The sequence below is a fragment of the Lepidochelys kempii genome, chromosome 10 (assembly GCF_965140265.1).
Source record: "Lepidochelys kempii isolate rLepKem1 chromosome 10, rLepKem1.hap2, whole genome shotgun sequence".
Lineage (NCBI taxonomy): Eukaryota > Metazoa > Chordata > Testudines > Cheloniidae > Lepidochelys > Lepidochelys kempii.
In genome coordinates this window covers 31,544,900-31,561,488 of record NC_133265.1, presented here as the reverse complement: position 1 = coordinate 31,561,488, position 16,589 = coordinate 31,544,900, and the positions used below count along the sequence as shown (strand labels likewise).

The window sequence follows — 16,589 nt, the reverse complement described above, 5'->3', positions numbered from 1 at the left end:
CCTTGTCTGCAGAGTGAGGTAGGGTTACATTTTCAAAAATTGGACCCCAATCTTGCAAGCACACATGAGCTTTACTTTACTATCTCAGATAGTCCCACTGAAGTCATGTTCTGGTGGGGAAAAAAGGGGCAGGGAGTATTTAAAAAACCAAAACCAAAAGGAAGTGAAAGGAAACACCTCCCCTCCCCCCCGCCCAAATCCAAAACGAAATGAAAAATGCAATTTGAACCTAAACAAAGTAAAAATTTTCAGTTTGTTTCAAAATTTTCCATTGAAATATTGAACAATATAATTGAAGATGACCTTTTTCTACAAAAAAAAAATTATATTCAACAAAACCACAATTTTTGGTGAGAAGAATTTTTGGCTTAAAAATTTTGACCAGCTCTAAAGAACAGCAGTGATGACCAGAAAGGAGTTTTGTGTTCTGCTGCTTAGGAATGGAGGAATTTCAGAGACCTAACTAAGCTGGGTGAATGTAGCTTACATTCGATGCTGGTATGTGCTGCAAAGTAATGCATATTGGAGGGGGAAAATGTGAACTATTTACACATCTTGCAGGGTTCTAAGTTAGCTGTATTAAATCACAAAAAGGACCAGGGCATCACAGAGGACAGCTCAATAAAGACCTCTGTTCAACTGTGGTCCAGAAAGCAAACAAGATGTTAGGATACAGGATGGAAAATGCTACTGTAAACATTATTATGCATTGTGTAAATGAGTCCATCTCGACAGCGTATGCCGCACTGGTCACTCCTTCTCAAAAAAGATATTGAACAGTGAGAGGGGTCTCAGAGAAGAAATTTACTTTAGGAATTATTTTGGGGAAGTTATCTGGCCTGTGTTTATATAGAAGGTCATACTACATGATCGCAGTGGTATCTGGCCTTGGAATCTGTGAAAGGAAGCCAAAGAGTGATCGAGGGCCTAGAAAAAACTCTCATTCACACAACAGATAATTAGACTGTGAAATTCACTGCCACATGACGTTGGTGAAGCCAAGAATTTAGGAAGAGTCAAAGAGGATTGGACACTCCTCTGGATAGTGTTTTTATCCATATTTATTACAGTTAATGATAAAAATTTTGGAAGGAATGTAAAACCTCATGTTCAGGGCTCACGGTGTGACCTTCATGGATTACAGATTATCCCAGACCTTCCTCTGAAGCATCTTGTGCTGGCAGCTGTCAGAGACAGGATACTGGGCTTGATGAAGCCCAGGTCTGATCCAGTCTGGCAGTTCCTATGTTTCTTTGTGTTTGTTGAGGGGAGAAAAGGGCCCCAAGAATGAGGCACAGGCCTTTGCTCCTTGCCTGAGAGCATGCTGAGATCTTCCCAGTTTCTCACAGTAACTGAGATCCTCTCTTCGTCTGCAGATTGTAGACCCTTTAGCACGAGGCCGAGCATTCCGTATGGCTGATGATAATGATGGATACAGCATCCCTCACACACCAATCACTCCAGGTGCCACATCACTGTGCTCCTTCACCAGCTCTCGGTCTGGGTTTAATCGCTTACCACGACGGCGGAAACGGGAATCAGTGGCCAAAATGAGCTTCCGAGCAGCAGCAGCCCTGGTGAAGGTACTGTCTGATTGAGGAGGATTCCTGTGGGGACAGGGTGGAGGTCTCGGGTGAAGGCACCATCTATGGGATTCCTGAGGTGGGAGGAGGTGTAAAATGGGACTCCACTATGTCATTTTGGGGAGTCACTGTTCTGACTGCTTTGCACTGTGTCTCCTGCCCATGCCTAGAAGGAAGTGGAGTAGACCAGATAAAGACCTGCCAAGAGTTTGTCAGTCTGAGTGCTTCAAGTTTGACAACAAACAGGCTCAAATGTTCTTTACAAAATTTGGTTAGCAGTAGCTAAGCTCTAGGCTCTGATTGGATGAGAAGTTTGGAAAAGCTAGGCTCTGAATGGGTGATGGTCCTTTGTAAAAAGCATGTTAGAGCATTCATATACTGCAGAAGGCACCATTTAGCTCAGCTGAAAGGGATGGTGCTGCCATCTTGGAAATACTAGTATATGGGATTCACAAGTCTCACTAGAAGGGTGTCAAGTTGCTGGTGGATCTGCTGCACTTACTTTGGTGACTCCCTGACACAGCTAAGCCTCTGAAGAAGCAGGGTCTGCAGAACTCTTAGGTGTTTGTGGGGTCAAATTTCTCTGTGACTGAATGCTATTCCCTTCTCTTCCAGGGCCGCTCTGTGAAGGACAGTACCCTGAGGAGGGCTCAGCGACGCAGCTTCACCCCAGCTAGTTTCTTGGAGGAGGACACGGTGGATTTCCCCGATGAGTTGGACACCTCGTTTTTTGCTCGGGTAAGGGGAGCAGTGCTGGCTTTGTCCCCAGTAGCCAAAGGCTGTAAGAACTCTATCACCCAGCAGTATGTGTGGGCTCAAGGGAGAGGTGCCACTCCTGACAGAGCTTCCTTTTGAGTTGCTTTGCTCTAATAAGTCACTGGAATGTCTTTGACAGGACTTATGTTTCTTTGCCCAGGAAGGAGTCCTCCATGAGGAGCTCTCTACATACCCCGATGAAGTGTTTGAATCTCCATCTGAAGCGGCGATCAAGGATTCTGAGGTGAAACCCCAGGATCAGGCCGATCTAACAGGAGGTGCCTTAGACAAAAATGAACTTGAAAGAAGCCACCTGATGCTGTGAGTATCTTCCTGACAGTTGGCAGAATCTAATCTGTGGTCCCGAATCTGGGAAGGGAAGGACATTTCACACCACAAATTTGAAAGGCCTTAGCCACCATTGCTCATGGTGAAGACAAGCCCAGAGGAGTTAGTGTCTCTGACGCTGCTGGTACTCCTCGGAATGGATCTGATACACAGGCCTGATTTGTGCAATGATTGATACCTCAGCTCAATTGACTCAGTTTAGCTCAGTGCAGGCCTAGAGCAGCAGAGCACACACATTCTTGCCTAGTGCTAAATACTAGCCCTCTTGCTGAGGGCCTTGAATGGAAAGGCTGAGGGGCTGCAGAGGCCACTGCCCCAGTATTCCTGTCTGTCTGGGAGGAGAATCCCCAGGGCTGCTGCACAATCTGTGTGACACCCCCTCTGTTTATCTCATACCTGAAATCTTCTTGTTTACCTAAGAAACAGTGTCCGACTTCAGAGAGCAGTAGACAATTGGTGCATATGAAGGGCTAACTCTGCTAACTTAACTCTAGTCAGCACAACAGCATGATGAAGTTGGGTTCCTGCACATCATGTTTATGAGGCCGTATCATTCTTAAGGGGAAACAGAGACCAGTTTAAATGGGTTATATGAGTGCCAAGAGCGCAGAACATGGCAAAAATGCAGTGTGTGAATGTCAGTCCTCTAGGGTATTGGCATGAAGACCGGTAGATAGAATGGCTACCTCTAGCCATATTCACTATGAATTGTCCTGCTCAAATGCCATGGGGTAACATGGTAGGTGATATTACACTAATTTGAAACCAAGCAAGTGGAAGACCTGGTGCTTTAAGACCATGATGCATGGATGGAACCTTGTGTCTTCAGTTTCCTCTTAAACCTAAGAATGGCCATACTGGGTGAGACCAATTGTCCATGTAGCAAGTATCCTGTCTTCCAACAGTGGCTGGTGCCATACGCTTCAATTTATTGAGTGATCCATCCCTGGCATCCAGTCCCAGCTTCTGGCAATCAGAGGTTTAGGGACACCCAGAGCATGGGTCCCTGGCTGTCTTGGCTAATAGCCATTGATGGACCTGTCCCCCATGAACTTATCTAATTCTTTTTTGAACACAGTTACACTTTTTCCCTTTTCAACATCTCCTGCCAATGAGTTCTACGTGTTGACTCTGCGTTGTGTAAAGAAGCATTTCCTTCTGTTTGTTTTAAACCTGCTGCCTATTAATTTCATTGGGTGACCTCTGGTTCTTGTGTTATGTGAAGGGGAAAATAACACTTATTCATTTTTCTCCACACCATTCATGATTTTATAGACCTCTGTCATATCCCCTCTTAGTCATTTCTTTTCTAACTGAACAGTTGCAGTCTTTTTAATCTCTCCTCAGAGAGAAGCTGTTCCATACCCATAATCATTTTTGTTGCTCTTCTCTGTGTCTTTTCCAATTCTAATATATCCTTTTTGAGATGGGGCAACCAGAACTGCACACGGTATTCAAGATATGGGTGTAGCTTGGATTTCTATTTTCTGTTTTATAGTCTATCCTTTTCCTAATGGTTCCTAACATTCTGGTTAAATTTTTGGACTGCCGCTGCACATCTGAGGGGATGTTTTTAGAGTACTATCCACAATGACTTAAAGATCTTTCTTGAGTGGCAACGGCTAATTTAGATCCCATCATTTTGTGTGTATAGTTGGGATTATGGTTTCCAATGTACATTACTTTGCATTTATCAACATTGAATTTCATCTGCCATTTTGTTGCCCTGTCACCTAGTTTTGTGAGATCCCTTTGTAACTCTTCCCAGTCTGCTTTGAATTTAACTATCTTTAGTTTTGTATCATCAGCAAACTTTGCCATCTCACTGTTTACCCCTTTTCCCAAATCATTTATGAATATGTTGAGCAGCACTGGTCCCAGTTCAGATCCCTGGAGGACCCTGCTATTCACCTCTCTCCACTGTGAATACTAACCATTTATTCCTACCCTTTGTTTCCTATCTTTTAACCAGTTACTGACCATGAGAGCATCTTCCCTCTTATTCCATGACTGCTTACTTTGATTAAAAGCCTTCGGTGAGGGACCTTATCAAAGGTTTTCTGAAAGTCCAAGTACACTATATCCACTGGATCACCATTGTCCACGTGTTGACACCCTCAAAGAATTCTAATAGATGGGTGAGGCATGATTTCCCTTTACAAAAGCCAGGCTGACTCTTCCCCAATGTATCATGTTCATCTATGTGTCTGATAATTTTGCCTGGTACTGAAATTAGACTTACTGGCCTATAATTGCCAGGATCACCTCTGGAGCATTTTTTAAAAATTGGCGTTACAATAGCTGTCTACCAGTCATCTGGTACTGAAGTTGATTTAAGCACTAAGCTACATACCACCGTTAGTAGTTCTGCAATTTAATATTTGAGTTCCTGCAGAAGTCTTGGGTGAATATCCCTGGTCCTGGTGACATATTACCATTTAATTTATCAATTTGTTCCAAAACCTTCTCTATTGATACCTCAGTCTGGGACAATTTCTCAGATATATAACCTAAAAAGAATGCTCGTGTGGGAATCTCCCTCACATCATTTGCAGTGAAGATCCATGTAGAGATTTCTTTAGCTTCTCTGCAACAACTTTATCTTCTTTGAGTGCTCCTTTAGCACGTCTGTTGACCAGTGGCCCCCTGATTATGTGGCAAGTCTCCTGCTTCTGATGTACTTATAAAAATTAACAGCAATTTTTTAATCTTTTGCTAGTTGGTTAAAAAATTTTTTGGTCTGCCTAATTATACTTTTACACTTGACTTGCCAGAATTTATGCTCCTTTCTGTTTTCCTCAGTATTATTTGATTTCCAGTTTTTAAAAGATGCCTTTTTGTCTCTAACCACTCCTTTTACTCTGTTTAGGCATGGTGGCATTTTTTGGGTCTGCTTCCCTTTTTATTTATTTTTTTAATTTGGGGGTATACATATAGTTTGAGCCTCTATTATGGTGTTTTAAAAAAATTTCCATGCAGCTTGCGGGCATTTCAATCTTGTGACTGTTCCTTTTAGTAACTGGTTCCTCACCCTAGCAAGGAATCAAACTATGTCATTTCCTTTTGTTTCCTGATAAGTCAGAGACTCCCTGAGTAACTGGCACCTCACACTGTCAGAGGGCAGCCTTGTTCTTGGCTCTATCAGTTCACCAGGGTGTGAATGCACAGCAGACATGGGGAAGGACCTTGTCGCGGTTCTGCTGCTCACAATCCATCTCATTGTGCTAACGCTTTCCCTCGTCATGTTATTGAGAATGTTACCAGCTGTGACACAGATGCTGGAAGTAATACTGGGAGTTCACCACTTTTCCAACGAGAATATGAGATCCAATTTTTGGGCAAAACTAATTCCCAGTGTTTCCATTTTTATATCATTTTAATGGTTTTATTTATCAAAGCAAAAATGATTTAATTCAGACTCTAGGGAACGGTATCAAACTATTGAAGGTGCCAGTTCAGGGAGTCAGGTATGCGCCTGGTCATAAACCAAATCAGAGACTTCATAGCAGGAAATTTAGAGGGCAGTACCTCTCTCTAAAGACACATAGAAACGCCTCAAACTCCCAAGAGTCGAAGAGGTGTTCAAGGCTAGGCCACAGGTCAAATCTGAATCCATATTGCTCATCGAGAAGAATGATTTTCCAAGTGACACGTAACACAGTCTTCTTCTCAGAGTGTCTTGGAAGGGTTTGTATCGAATCATTCATACACTGAGAATCCCTAAAGGTTACAAAGATTATTTTATTCAATTTCTTTTGAGCATTTAAAACATCATCTGTTATGCTTTGCAACACAGAAACTAACCTACAAACACACAGGAAAGTTTGGGGGTGTTATTTGTGCACTTATTAATTTTCTGTGGATTCTTTCTTTCCCTAATGCACACTCCAAAGAGTTGAGCACTCACAATATTCACTACCCACCACACCACAACTAAGTGATGTGGTGGGCAGTGGATCCCCATTGGACACAGTCTGATACTACTGGTAGCCACAACAATCACTCGAAGATACCAGAGAACATAAAGCCACCCTAAGCTCATGCTCTGTTGTGGTGGCTTTCCAGGAACCAGTTAAGAGATTTCCTAGGGCTGTGCTCTGGTTCTTCTTTGAGTGGTAGCCCCTATGTGTCATCCACTGTGGATAAGCATGCGCTGCAAATGCGTCTGAGACCAGAGAGTTCTTGCAAGCAGTGTCCACTGCCTACGCCTCTGCCTTTGCCATCCTCACGCTCCACTCCAAGGCCATAAGAGGCTGTGTGCACCAACTGCCTCTAAAGTACCTTCTTATTGCCTCCTGGCCTGACTCAGAATCTCCAGTGTCTGGAGCTTCTCCCTTCTCTTCAGCCTCGTCCTTGTCTTCAAACCTGTAAATATGTCAAAGATTTTACTGTTTTAGCTCTGTAGTGAAGCTATTGTTAATGGGTTTTATTAGTATAGTTAGTGAGTAGTTTAAGTCCCCTTCCCAGAAAACCTCCTGCCTCCCTGGTACAGGAATTAGATGATGCCCAGAATACCTGTATTTGGAAACAATGTCTCCTCTCCCTGCTTCTTTTTGGTCAGCAATGACCACCAGTGATACATACACTGCCTCAGAGAAGTGCATATCTCCACCAAGTGCAATATGTACCACTCCTTCCCCAGCCAGACCCAGAACTCCAACTTAAAAAGCACCTCATGGTGAAAGCTGTGAGGCCTGAGTCGGACCCAGGCTGGGGACCCCACCGTACATCGATGAGCACGCCTCCTAGCACAAGACCTGACACAGGAGCAGGAAAGAGCAAGGCCAGGGACCCTTTGACAGGTTTTCCACATGAGAGCAAGGGACTCTCTCATAAGCACAAGAGCAGAGTCCACTCTGAAGAGTTTGGATCCCACCCCAAGACTCTGCCGCTGACACATCCTTCAGAATGGCGGTTCTACAGGCAGCCATACCACCTGCATCCTCCTCCTCTCTGAGTGCTGCTTGCCAGACACCCACAGTGGAAGACACACAGGGACCAGTGCTTGAAGAAGAAAGGGAATTTACTTTGTGGTAGCAGGAGTTCTTATAGGTATTCCACTACCCATCCTCCTTCCCCTCTGCCTCAGATCATGTCTGCATTCACAGGAGAGACGGAACTGGAGAGGCATCTGTCCACACCACCTCTTATATCCTCGGCGTGGAGCACACTGGTGGCAAGGGGATAGGCACCGACCAACGGACACTGTTTGCAAGAATTCTCCAATCTGAGGTGCGTGGTGCACAGGCATTGTCACATTTTGGGGTGCAGTGCAGTTCAGTGAGGGGCCTGCCTGTAACGCCCTGCTGCTGTGGCTTACAGCCTGGACATCAGCAGACGAACACGCAGGTCTGTATGCTGTGCATCCCTGGAGCAGCAACTCTGACTCCAGCAGCCTGCCTCCAGCACAACAGCCCTACCGTGGTTTCCGCCAACCTGGGTTGCTACTTGCAAGGTGACCCCAACGCACTCCCAATCCTGAATTTTCCCAGAACTGTGTGCCCTGAAATGTCCAGCCCTCTCCTGGGCCACTCTGAGAAGTAATAAGGTTTGTTTGCGTCTTTAAAGAGACAAAAGCACATTACAGCTTATTAACTGGGAGAGGTACACCCTTCCTTCAAACACAGCACTGAGTTGGTTTATAAGAAAAAAACCACAAAAATAACCAAAAACAAATTTATTAATAGGACAAAGGTTATGTGATGCCAAGTAAAAGAAATAAAAGTAGAGATGTTACAAGAAAATACAAGTGAAAGGACATATCTAAAGTTTAAAACTTAATCTAGCAAGGTACAGGCTTTGTTAAAGATGGTTTCTCTCATCAGTCATTCTTCTTTCCAGCCGTGGTTGACTTTCCCTCAGTCAGGGCCTTCCACAAAAGCACAAGAGGCTGGCTTCTTTTGTCTTCCTAGGTGAAAGGTCTTGGCCTAAGCAGGTTTCTCACCTATATTCAGTTTCCAGTGGCTTCAGCCCCTCCTTGGTTGAAGGGCCCATCTTTTTCAGCTTGCAGAGCTCTGGGCCCTTGTGTCTGTCTGGTGATGGATGCCAAAGATGACCTCTGTCCTTGCTTATATCTTCCAGAGTTCAGTGACTTTATTTAGAGAGGCAACATAAGATAATACAAGAATGTTAGAATGGCCATATTGGATCAGACCAATGGTTCATCTAGCCCAGTATCCTGTCTTCAAAGTGGCCAGTGCCAGATGCTTCAAAGGGGATGAACAGAACAGTGCAATTATAGAGAAATCCGTCACCTGTTGTCTACTCCCATCTTCTGGCAGTAAGAGACTCAGGGACACTCAGGGCAAGGGGTTGCATCGCTGACCATTTTGGCTATTAGCCATTGATGGACCTATCCTCCATGAACTTACTTGGTACTTTCTTGAACCCATTTATACTTTTGGCCTTTACAACATCCCCTGGCAACAAGTTCCCCAGGTTGACTGTGTGTTGTGTGAAGAAATACTTCCTTTTGTTTGTTTTAAACTTGCTGCCTATTAATTTTTATTCCACACTGATAAGGCCTCAATTGGAGTACTGTGTCCAGTTCTGGGTGCCAGATTTCAGGAACGATGTGGACAAATTGGAGAAAGTCCAGAGAAGAGCAACAACAATAATTAAAGGTCTAGAAAGCACGACCTATGAGGAAAATTTGAAAAAACTGGGTTTGTTTAGAGTGGAGAAGAGAAGTCTGGGCGAGGTGGGGAACGATGACTGACACATAACACTTTTAAAGTACATATAAAGTTGTTACAAGAAAGAGGGCGAAAAATTGTTCTTTTTAACCTCTGAGGACAGGGCAAGAAGCAATGGGCTTAAATTGCAGCAAAGGGAGGTTTAAGTTGGACATTAGGAAAAACTTGGTGACTGTCCAGGTAGTTAAGCACTGGAACAAATTGCTTAGGGAGGCTATGGAATCTCCATCATTGGAGGTTATTAAGAACAGGCTAGACAAACACCTGTTGGGCATAGTTTAGTTATTACATACTCCTGCCTTGAGTGCAGGGGACTGGATTAGATGACCTCTTGAGATCCCTTCCAGTCCTACACTTCATTCGGTGACCCCTTGTTCTTGTATTATGTGAAGGGGTAAATAGCATTTCCTTAGTCACTTTTTCCACACCATTCATGATTTTATAGACCTCTATCAAATCCCCCCTTTAGTCATCTCTTTTCCAAACTGAACAGTCCCAGTCTTATTAATCTCTCCTCATATGCAAGTGGTTCCATATCTCCAATCATTTTGTTTCAGAGTAGCAGCCGTGTTAGTCTGTATTCGCAAAAAGAAAAGGAGTACTTGTTGCATCCGATGAAGTGAGCTGTAGCTCACGAAAGCTTATGCTCAAATAAATTGGTTAGTCTCTAAGGTGCCACTAGTCCTCCTTTTCTTTTTGCAAATCATTTTGTTGCCCTTCTCTGTATTTTTCCAATTATATCTAATCTATCTTTTTTGAGATGGGACTGCACACAGTATTCAAGGTGTGAGTGTACCATGGGTTTCACTAGTGGCATTATGATATTTACTGTCTTCTTATCTATCCCTTTCCTAATGGTTTCTAACATTCTGGTTAGCTTTTTTGACTGTCGCTGCACATTGAGCAGATGTTTTCAGAGAACACAGTGACTCCAAGATCTCTTTCTTGAGTGGCAACAGCTAATTTAGACTCCATCAGTTTGTATGTATAGTTGGGATTATGTTTTCCAATGTGCATTACTTTGCATTTATCAACATTGACTTTCATCTGCCATTTTGTTGTCCAGTCACCTAGTTTTGTGAGATCCATTTGTAACTCTCTTCAGTCAGCTTTGAACTTAACTATCTTAAATAATTTTGTATCATCTGCAAACTTTGCCGCCTCACTGTTTACCCCTTTTTCCAGACCATTTATGAATATGTTGAACTGCACTGGTCCCAGTACAGATCCCTGGAGGACCCTGCTATTTACTCTCTCCACTGTGAAAACTGACCCTTTGTCTCCCATCTTTTTAACCAGCTACTGATCCATGAGAGGGCCTTCCCTCCTATTCTATGACTGCTTACTTTGCTTAAGATCCTTCAGTGAGGGACCTTGCAAAACTTTCTGAAATCCAAGTACATTATATCCACGGGATCACCCTTGTCCACATGTTTGTTGACCCCATCAAAGAATTCTTAATAGATGGGTGAGGCATGATTTTCCTTTACAAAAGCCATGTTGACTCTTCCCCAACATATCATGTTCATTTATGTGTCTGATAATTCTCTTCTTTACTGTAGTTTCAATGACTTTGCCTGGTACTGAAGTTACCCTTACTGGCCTGTAATTGCCAGAATCTCCTCTGGAGCCCTTTTTTAAAGAATTGGAGTTACATTAGCTGTCTGTCAGTTATCTTGCACAGAAGCTGATTTAAGTGATAGGTTACATATCACAGGCAGGATGACCTCAAGGTCTTTCCTTCTTGTGGGATTCCCATCCACCTGCTGATTTCTGTGTTAATGGGGCTTCCATTGTTTTTGGTCACACCTTGCTTAATTTCATTGGGGACAGATAGATAGCTGCCTTTCCCTGTCTGGTAGAGACCTGTTTCTCCCTTTGTTTGGTCACAGACTGTAAAATGTAATATCAGTGAGTATTTGTAATTTGCATATAGTGTTAATGCAGAGATTTCTCATTGATATTAATCACCAGTGTGTCACAGGCTTTCCTAAAAGACCCCACTCTACACAGTTATAATACCTTGATATTGCATACAGTCAGTTGATTCAATTGCTTATCACTTGAGGATCAGCCCCCTGTCTTTGTAGATGAGTAAACCTTTACAGTGTATTCTTTGAAATGTAAAACCCAGACCAATTTTCTCTCTCCTGCTCTTGTGTAGATGCCATGCTGTCTCCTCCCCAACTTGGTAGCTTGGGGGATTTGTTTGCCTAATATGTAAATGGACCTTCATTGTCTCTGCCTGTCAACCAGGCCAGTCAGAAAAGCAAATACACATTCCTGTGTCTAAGGCAAAGTGCTTATGCATTGCTTGACAAACTCATGCTAAGTATATAATTCTAGCACACATTTTTGAACACACCCTATACATACATCATGCAAGAATATTAATGATCTGTGAGTTCTTAGTTTTCTAATGATATCTTACATGCCACCTGTCAGATACAGATTGTGACAACAGTGTGTTAGGTGTAGTGAGTATGTCAGGCCTGACGAGCTGTTGACACAGAGTACAGAGTAGCAGCCGTGTTAGTCTGTATTCGCAAAAAGAACAGGAGGACCTGTGGCACCTTAGAGACTAACAAATTTATTTGAGCATAAGCTTTCGTGAGCTACAGCTCACTTCATTGGATGCATTCAGTGGAAAATACAGTGGGGAGATTTATACACACAGAAAACATGAAACAGTGGGTGTTACCATACACACTGTAATGAGAGTGATCAGGTAAGGTGAGCTATTACCAGCAGGAGAGCTGGGGGGGAGGGGGCAGGAAAACCCTTTTGTAGTGATAATCAAGGTGGGCCATTTCCAGCAGTTGACAAGAATGTCTGAGGAAGAGGGGCGGGGAGAAGGAATAAACATGGGGAAATAGTTTTACTTTGTGTAATGACCCATCCACTCCCAGTTTTTATTCAAGCCTAAGTTAATTATATTCAGTTTGCAAATTAATTCCAATTCAGCAGTCTCTCGTTGGAGTCTACAAGCCATCAGGAACAGTATCCCTGATAATGTCACGGCAAACCTGGTGGCTGAACTTTGTGACTTTGTCCTCACCCATAACTATTTCACATTTGGGGACAATGTATACCTTCAAATCAGCGGCACTGCTATGGGTACCCGCATGGCCCCACAGTATGCCAACATCTTTATGGCTGACTTAGAACAACGCTTCCTCAGCTCTCGTCCCCTAATGCCTTTACTCTACTTGCGCTACATTGATGACATCTTCATCATCTGGACCCATGGAAAAGAAGCCCTTGAAGAATTCCACCAAGATTTCAACAATTTCCATCCCACCATCAACCTCAGCCTGGACCAGTCCATGCAAGAGATCCACTTCCTGGACGCTACGGTGCTAATAAGCAATGGTCACATAAACACCACCCTATACCGGAAAGCTACTGACCGCTATGCCTACCTACATGCCTCCAGCTTTCATCCAGACCACACCACACGATCCATTGTCTACAGCCAAGCTCTACGATACAACCGCATTTGCTCCAACCCCTCAGACAGAGACAAACACCTAAAAGATCTCTATCAAGCGTTCTTACAACTACAGTACCCACCTGCTGAAGTGAAGAAACAGATTGACAGAGCCAGAGGAGTACCCAGAAGTTACCTACTACAGGACAGGCCCAACAAAGAAAATAACAGAATGCCACTAGCCATCACCTTCAGCCCCCAACTAAAAACTCTCCAATGCATCCTCAAGGATCTGCAACTTATCCTGAAGGACGACCCATCACTCTCACAGATCTTGGGAGACAGGCCAGTCCTTGCTTACAGACAGCCCCCCAACCTGAAGCAAAAACTCACCAGCAACCACACAACAGAACCAGGTTTCAGAGTAACAGCCGTGTTAGTCTGTATTCGCAAAAAGAAAAGGAGTACTTGTGGCACCTTAGAGACTAACCAATTTATTTGAGCATAAGCTTTCGTGAGCGAAAATAAATTGGTTAGTCTCTAAGGTGCCACAAGTACTCCTTTTCTTTTTACAACAGAACCACTAACTCAGGAACCTATCATTGCAACAAAGCCCATTGCCAACTGTGTCCACATATCTATTCAGGGATCACCATGATAGGGCCTAATCACATCAGCCACACTATCAGAGGCTTCTTCACCTGCACATCTACCAATGTGATATATGCCATCGTGTGCCAGCAATGCCCCTCTGCCATGTACATTGAACAAACTGGCAGTCTCTACGTAAAAGAATCAATGGACACAAATCAGACGCCAAGAATTATAACATTCAAAGACCAGTCGGAGAACACTTCAGTCTCTTTGGTCACTCGATTACAGACCTAAAAGTGGCAATTCTTCAACAAAAAAACTTCAAAAACAGACTCCAATGAGTGACAGCTGAATTGGAATTAATTTGCAAACTGAATACAATTAACTTAGGCTTGAATAGAGACTGGGAGTGGATGGGTTATTACACAAAGTAAAACTATTTCCCCATGTTTATTCCTCCCCCTCCCCTGTTCTTCAGACGTTCTTGTCAACTGCTGGAAATGGCCCACATTGATTATCACTATAGACATTGGGGGGACGGGGCATTAGGGAGATAGGGTGGGGGATGGGGTGGCAGGTCGGGCAGTGCTGAGATGAGATGGGGCTTGGGTGCAAAGGCAAGAAGGGAAGGGTTTCCTGTGCAATCTAGCAGTGCCCCCACTCCTTCCTCCCCGTAGACAGATGTTCTGGGGGTTGAGCGTTCAGACTGTCTGTTAGGAATCCCTGGGGTCTCTGAGCCAAGTGCTCAGTTACCTGCCCCAACCAGCTTCTGACAACAGAGATTGGTTGGTTCCTGGCTCCGTAATTCCAAGGAGCTAATGGCTGGGGTAGGAAGGAGTCCTCCAGCCCTTGCTCTGCTGTCCTGTCCCCCTCTCTGACCCTGTGGCCATAGCCCAGGGAACGGCCTTTGCTCCCTGCTGCACTCTGCAGAAGCAAAGCATTGCTGTCTTGCTTTATGTTCCAGTCCCCTGGAGCGAGGCTGGAGAAAACAGAAGGAAGGGACCCTGCCCCAACCCAAGGTTCGCTTACGGCAGGAAGTGGTGAGCATGAGCCCTCAGCGACGAGGCCAGCGCATCGCCGTCCCAGTCAGAAAGCTCTTTGCCAAGGAGAAGAGGCCATACGGACTGGGCATGGTGGGCAGGCTGACCAACCGCACCTACCGCAAGCGCATAGACAGCTACGTGAAACGGCAGATTGAGGACATGGACGACCACAGGTGAGAGGAGCGAGCCCCTTTACAGCAAGGGTTGCTGGAAGAGGCTACAATGAGCTGGTTAGCATGTCCCCGACTGGGTGGGATGCATCTCACTTGCTGCGAGTACGTGTGTGACACTTGCCGAGTGAGACATGCATCCTGCAGTGGGGATTATTTGTGTATTCCTTGAACCCCTCCACTCAACACATTTCCTTGGTGCCTATTGGGACAATCCTGCCATGAGCACCCTGGAGCCTGTGTGGCTTTGACAGCCCAGCACATCTGCTAGTTGCTGACGAGAATGGTCCTCTGCACAGACCCACCTGTCTTATTAGCCAGATTGACAGGGAAATTGAGACGTCTCCTCCTTTTTCCTCCTCCCTGATGAATTTTTTTAGTCACAAAATGGATTTAGGCTTCAGGCCTGACATTTTGTGTCACGGAAACTTTGCACAAATGTTCATAAGAAGTGAATATGTGTGACCCCGGGTTCCAATCCTCCCTCCCTCCAAAACATTTCCTCCAGTCTTGTCCCAGTTCTGAATCGGCTTGTGGCTGGTCCTCTGTGCTAATGAAAACCAGAAAAGACCATTGCTCACCTGTGCGTGGGGCCCAGGCATTACCGGTCACAGCAAAGCTCCTTTCAGACTGAAGTGCATGTGAATTAGCAGGTGTTTTGCTTATGCTCCAGGAGCAAAGACACCTCCAGAAAATATGAACATGATCTTGTTCCTGGCTCTGATCTGTGATTGTCTCCATCTCCTGTCTAGGCCTTTCTTCACCTACTGGGTCACCTTTGTGCATTCGCTCATCACAATCCTTGCTGTGTGTATCTATGGCATTGCCCCCGTGGGGTTTTCTCAACATGAAACCGTAGATTCAGTGAGTAAATCCTCTGCCAATCGGTATGAACTGTGCTTGTTTCGCAGCGATTGTTTATTACCAGAGTCCCTGACCTCTCCCCACGTTCTGTAACTTGTCAGTGCATTTCCTGACAACGGCCAATAGCTGGCAGCCAAATGTGCTCACCTGAGGGGCTGGCAGCTGTAGTTGCACGCACACGCACACCTACAGGCCTATGCACCTGCCCATGTTCACACCTGCAGCCACACAGCGCACATGCATTCACGTACACATCTGCAGACTTGTAAATTCCCCACTGTGCAGAGGCCTGGCTGATTTTCAAGGGCAGCATGTTGCCTGGGCAGACAAACCTGCCTGTTGGGCTTGCCTGCCTGTGAGCTTTGGCTTCCTGCCATTAGCACTGAGTGATGGGAGACAAGCCCATCAGGGCTGGTAATTTCTGCATCTGTCAGATAGCAGCAACGTGGCACTGTTCAGCCTGAGGAGCAGGGTCCTGGCGGCCCATTGGCCCCCACAGCACGGGTTAGAAGGAAGGTGTCTGAGTGGAATCCTAGGCTGGGGTCTGGGGCAGAGCTGGAATTCAGCCAGGACTCCTGGGATAACACCTTACTATGTCATGAGGTATTAAGGGCTAGATTTGCAGGCTGTGTTGAAGTGCTTGTACTAGTTCCCTTGCACAGGATCCCACACGTCCCTTCAAGTTTGTGCGTCCTCTGGCACCAGTTAACATCTAACAGCGCTCTCCCCTCCTCACTTGAGCCCAGAAGGGTGTTCACAGCAGGGAAACATTTATTTTTAGTGACACAGAGACAGGATTTCCCTTAAAATCCAAACAAATCCCAACCCACCTGTAGCGGCTGCAGCATTCTATCCTGTCCCATCATCCTGCTCCTCCCAAAGGGTGAAAACGGGGTGTCACATTTTGGGAAGCTGAGTCCCCCTTCAAGAAAATACATCTCCACCCACCTCCTGTAGCCGGCCATGTGTTGACAAGGGCCCACACAACCCTCCCTCCCCTCCCCTTTGGGAGACACTTGTAGATAATCGTAGTATGATCCTTCCTCTTCTTTCTTGCGTGCTTTGATGTGCAATGCAGCAGTTTCCAAGGGTGACATTTAGAGCAG

General features: G+C 45.0%; 2 protein-coding genes across 8 annotated transcripts in view; one reads left to right on the top strand and one right to left on the bottom strand.

Moving 5' to 3' along the window:
- SNRNP25 (small nuclear ribonucleoprotein U11/U12 subunit 25) overlaps positions 1-16,589 on the bottom strand; it is a 176,133-nt gene that overhangs the window by 136,260 nt on the left and 23,284 nt on the right. For 2 of the 5 annotated variants that reach the window (XR_012161176.1, XR_012161178.1), the window contains exon 7: positions 6,409-7,052. The exons of 1 other annotated variant lie outside the window; for it this stretch is intronic. The gene's annotated coding sequence lies outside the window, so the exon portion shown is untranslated. Of the gene's footprint in view, positions 1-6,408; positions 7,053-8,371; positions 8,779-16,589 lie in introns of those variants that run through there. 2 more of the 5 variants (XR_012161175.1, XR_012161177.1) reach the window with 1 other exon arrangement.
- RHBDF1 (rhomboid 5 homolog 1) overlaps positions 1-16,589 on the top strand; it is a 116,337-nt gene that overhangs the window by 78,449 nt on the left and 21,299 nt on the right. For all 3 annotated transcript variants that reach the window (XM_073362664.1, XM_073362661.1, XM_073362662.1), the window contains 5 exons: positions 1,377-1,583; positions 2,199-2,321; positions 2,500-2,660; positions 14,371-14,622; positions 15,372-15,483. In XM_073362664.1, coding sequence (XP_073218765.1) covers positions 1,377-1,583; positions 2,199-2,321; positions 2,500-2,660; positions 14,371-14,622; positions 15,372-15,483 — 855 coding nt within the window. The remainder of the gene's footprint in view (positions 1-1,376; positions 1,584-2,198; positions 2,322-2,499; positions 2,661-14,370; positions 14,623-15,371; positions 15,484-16,589) is intronic.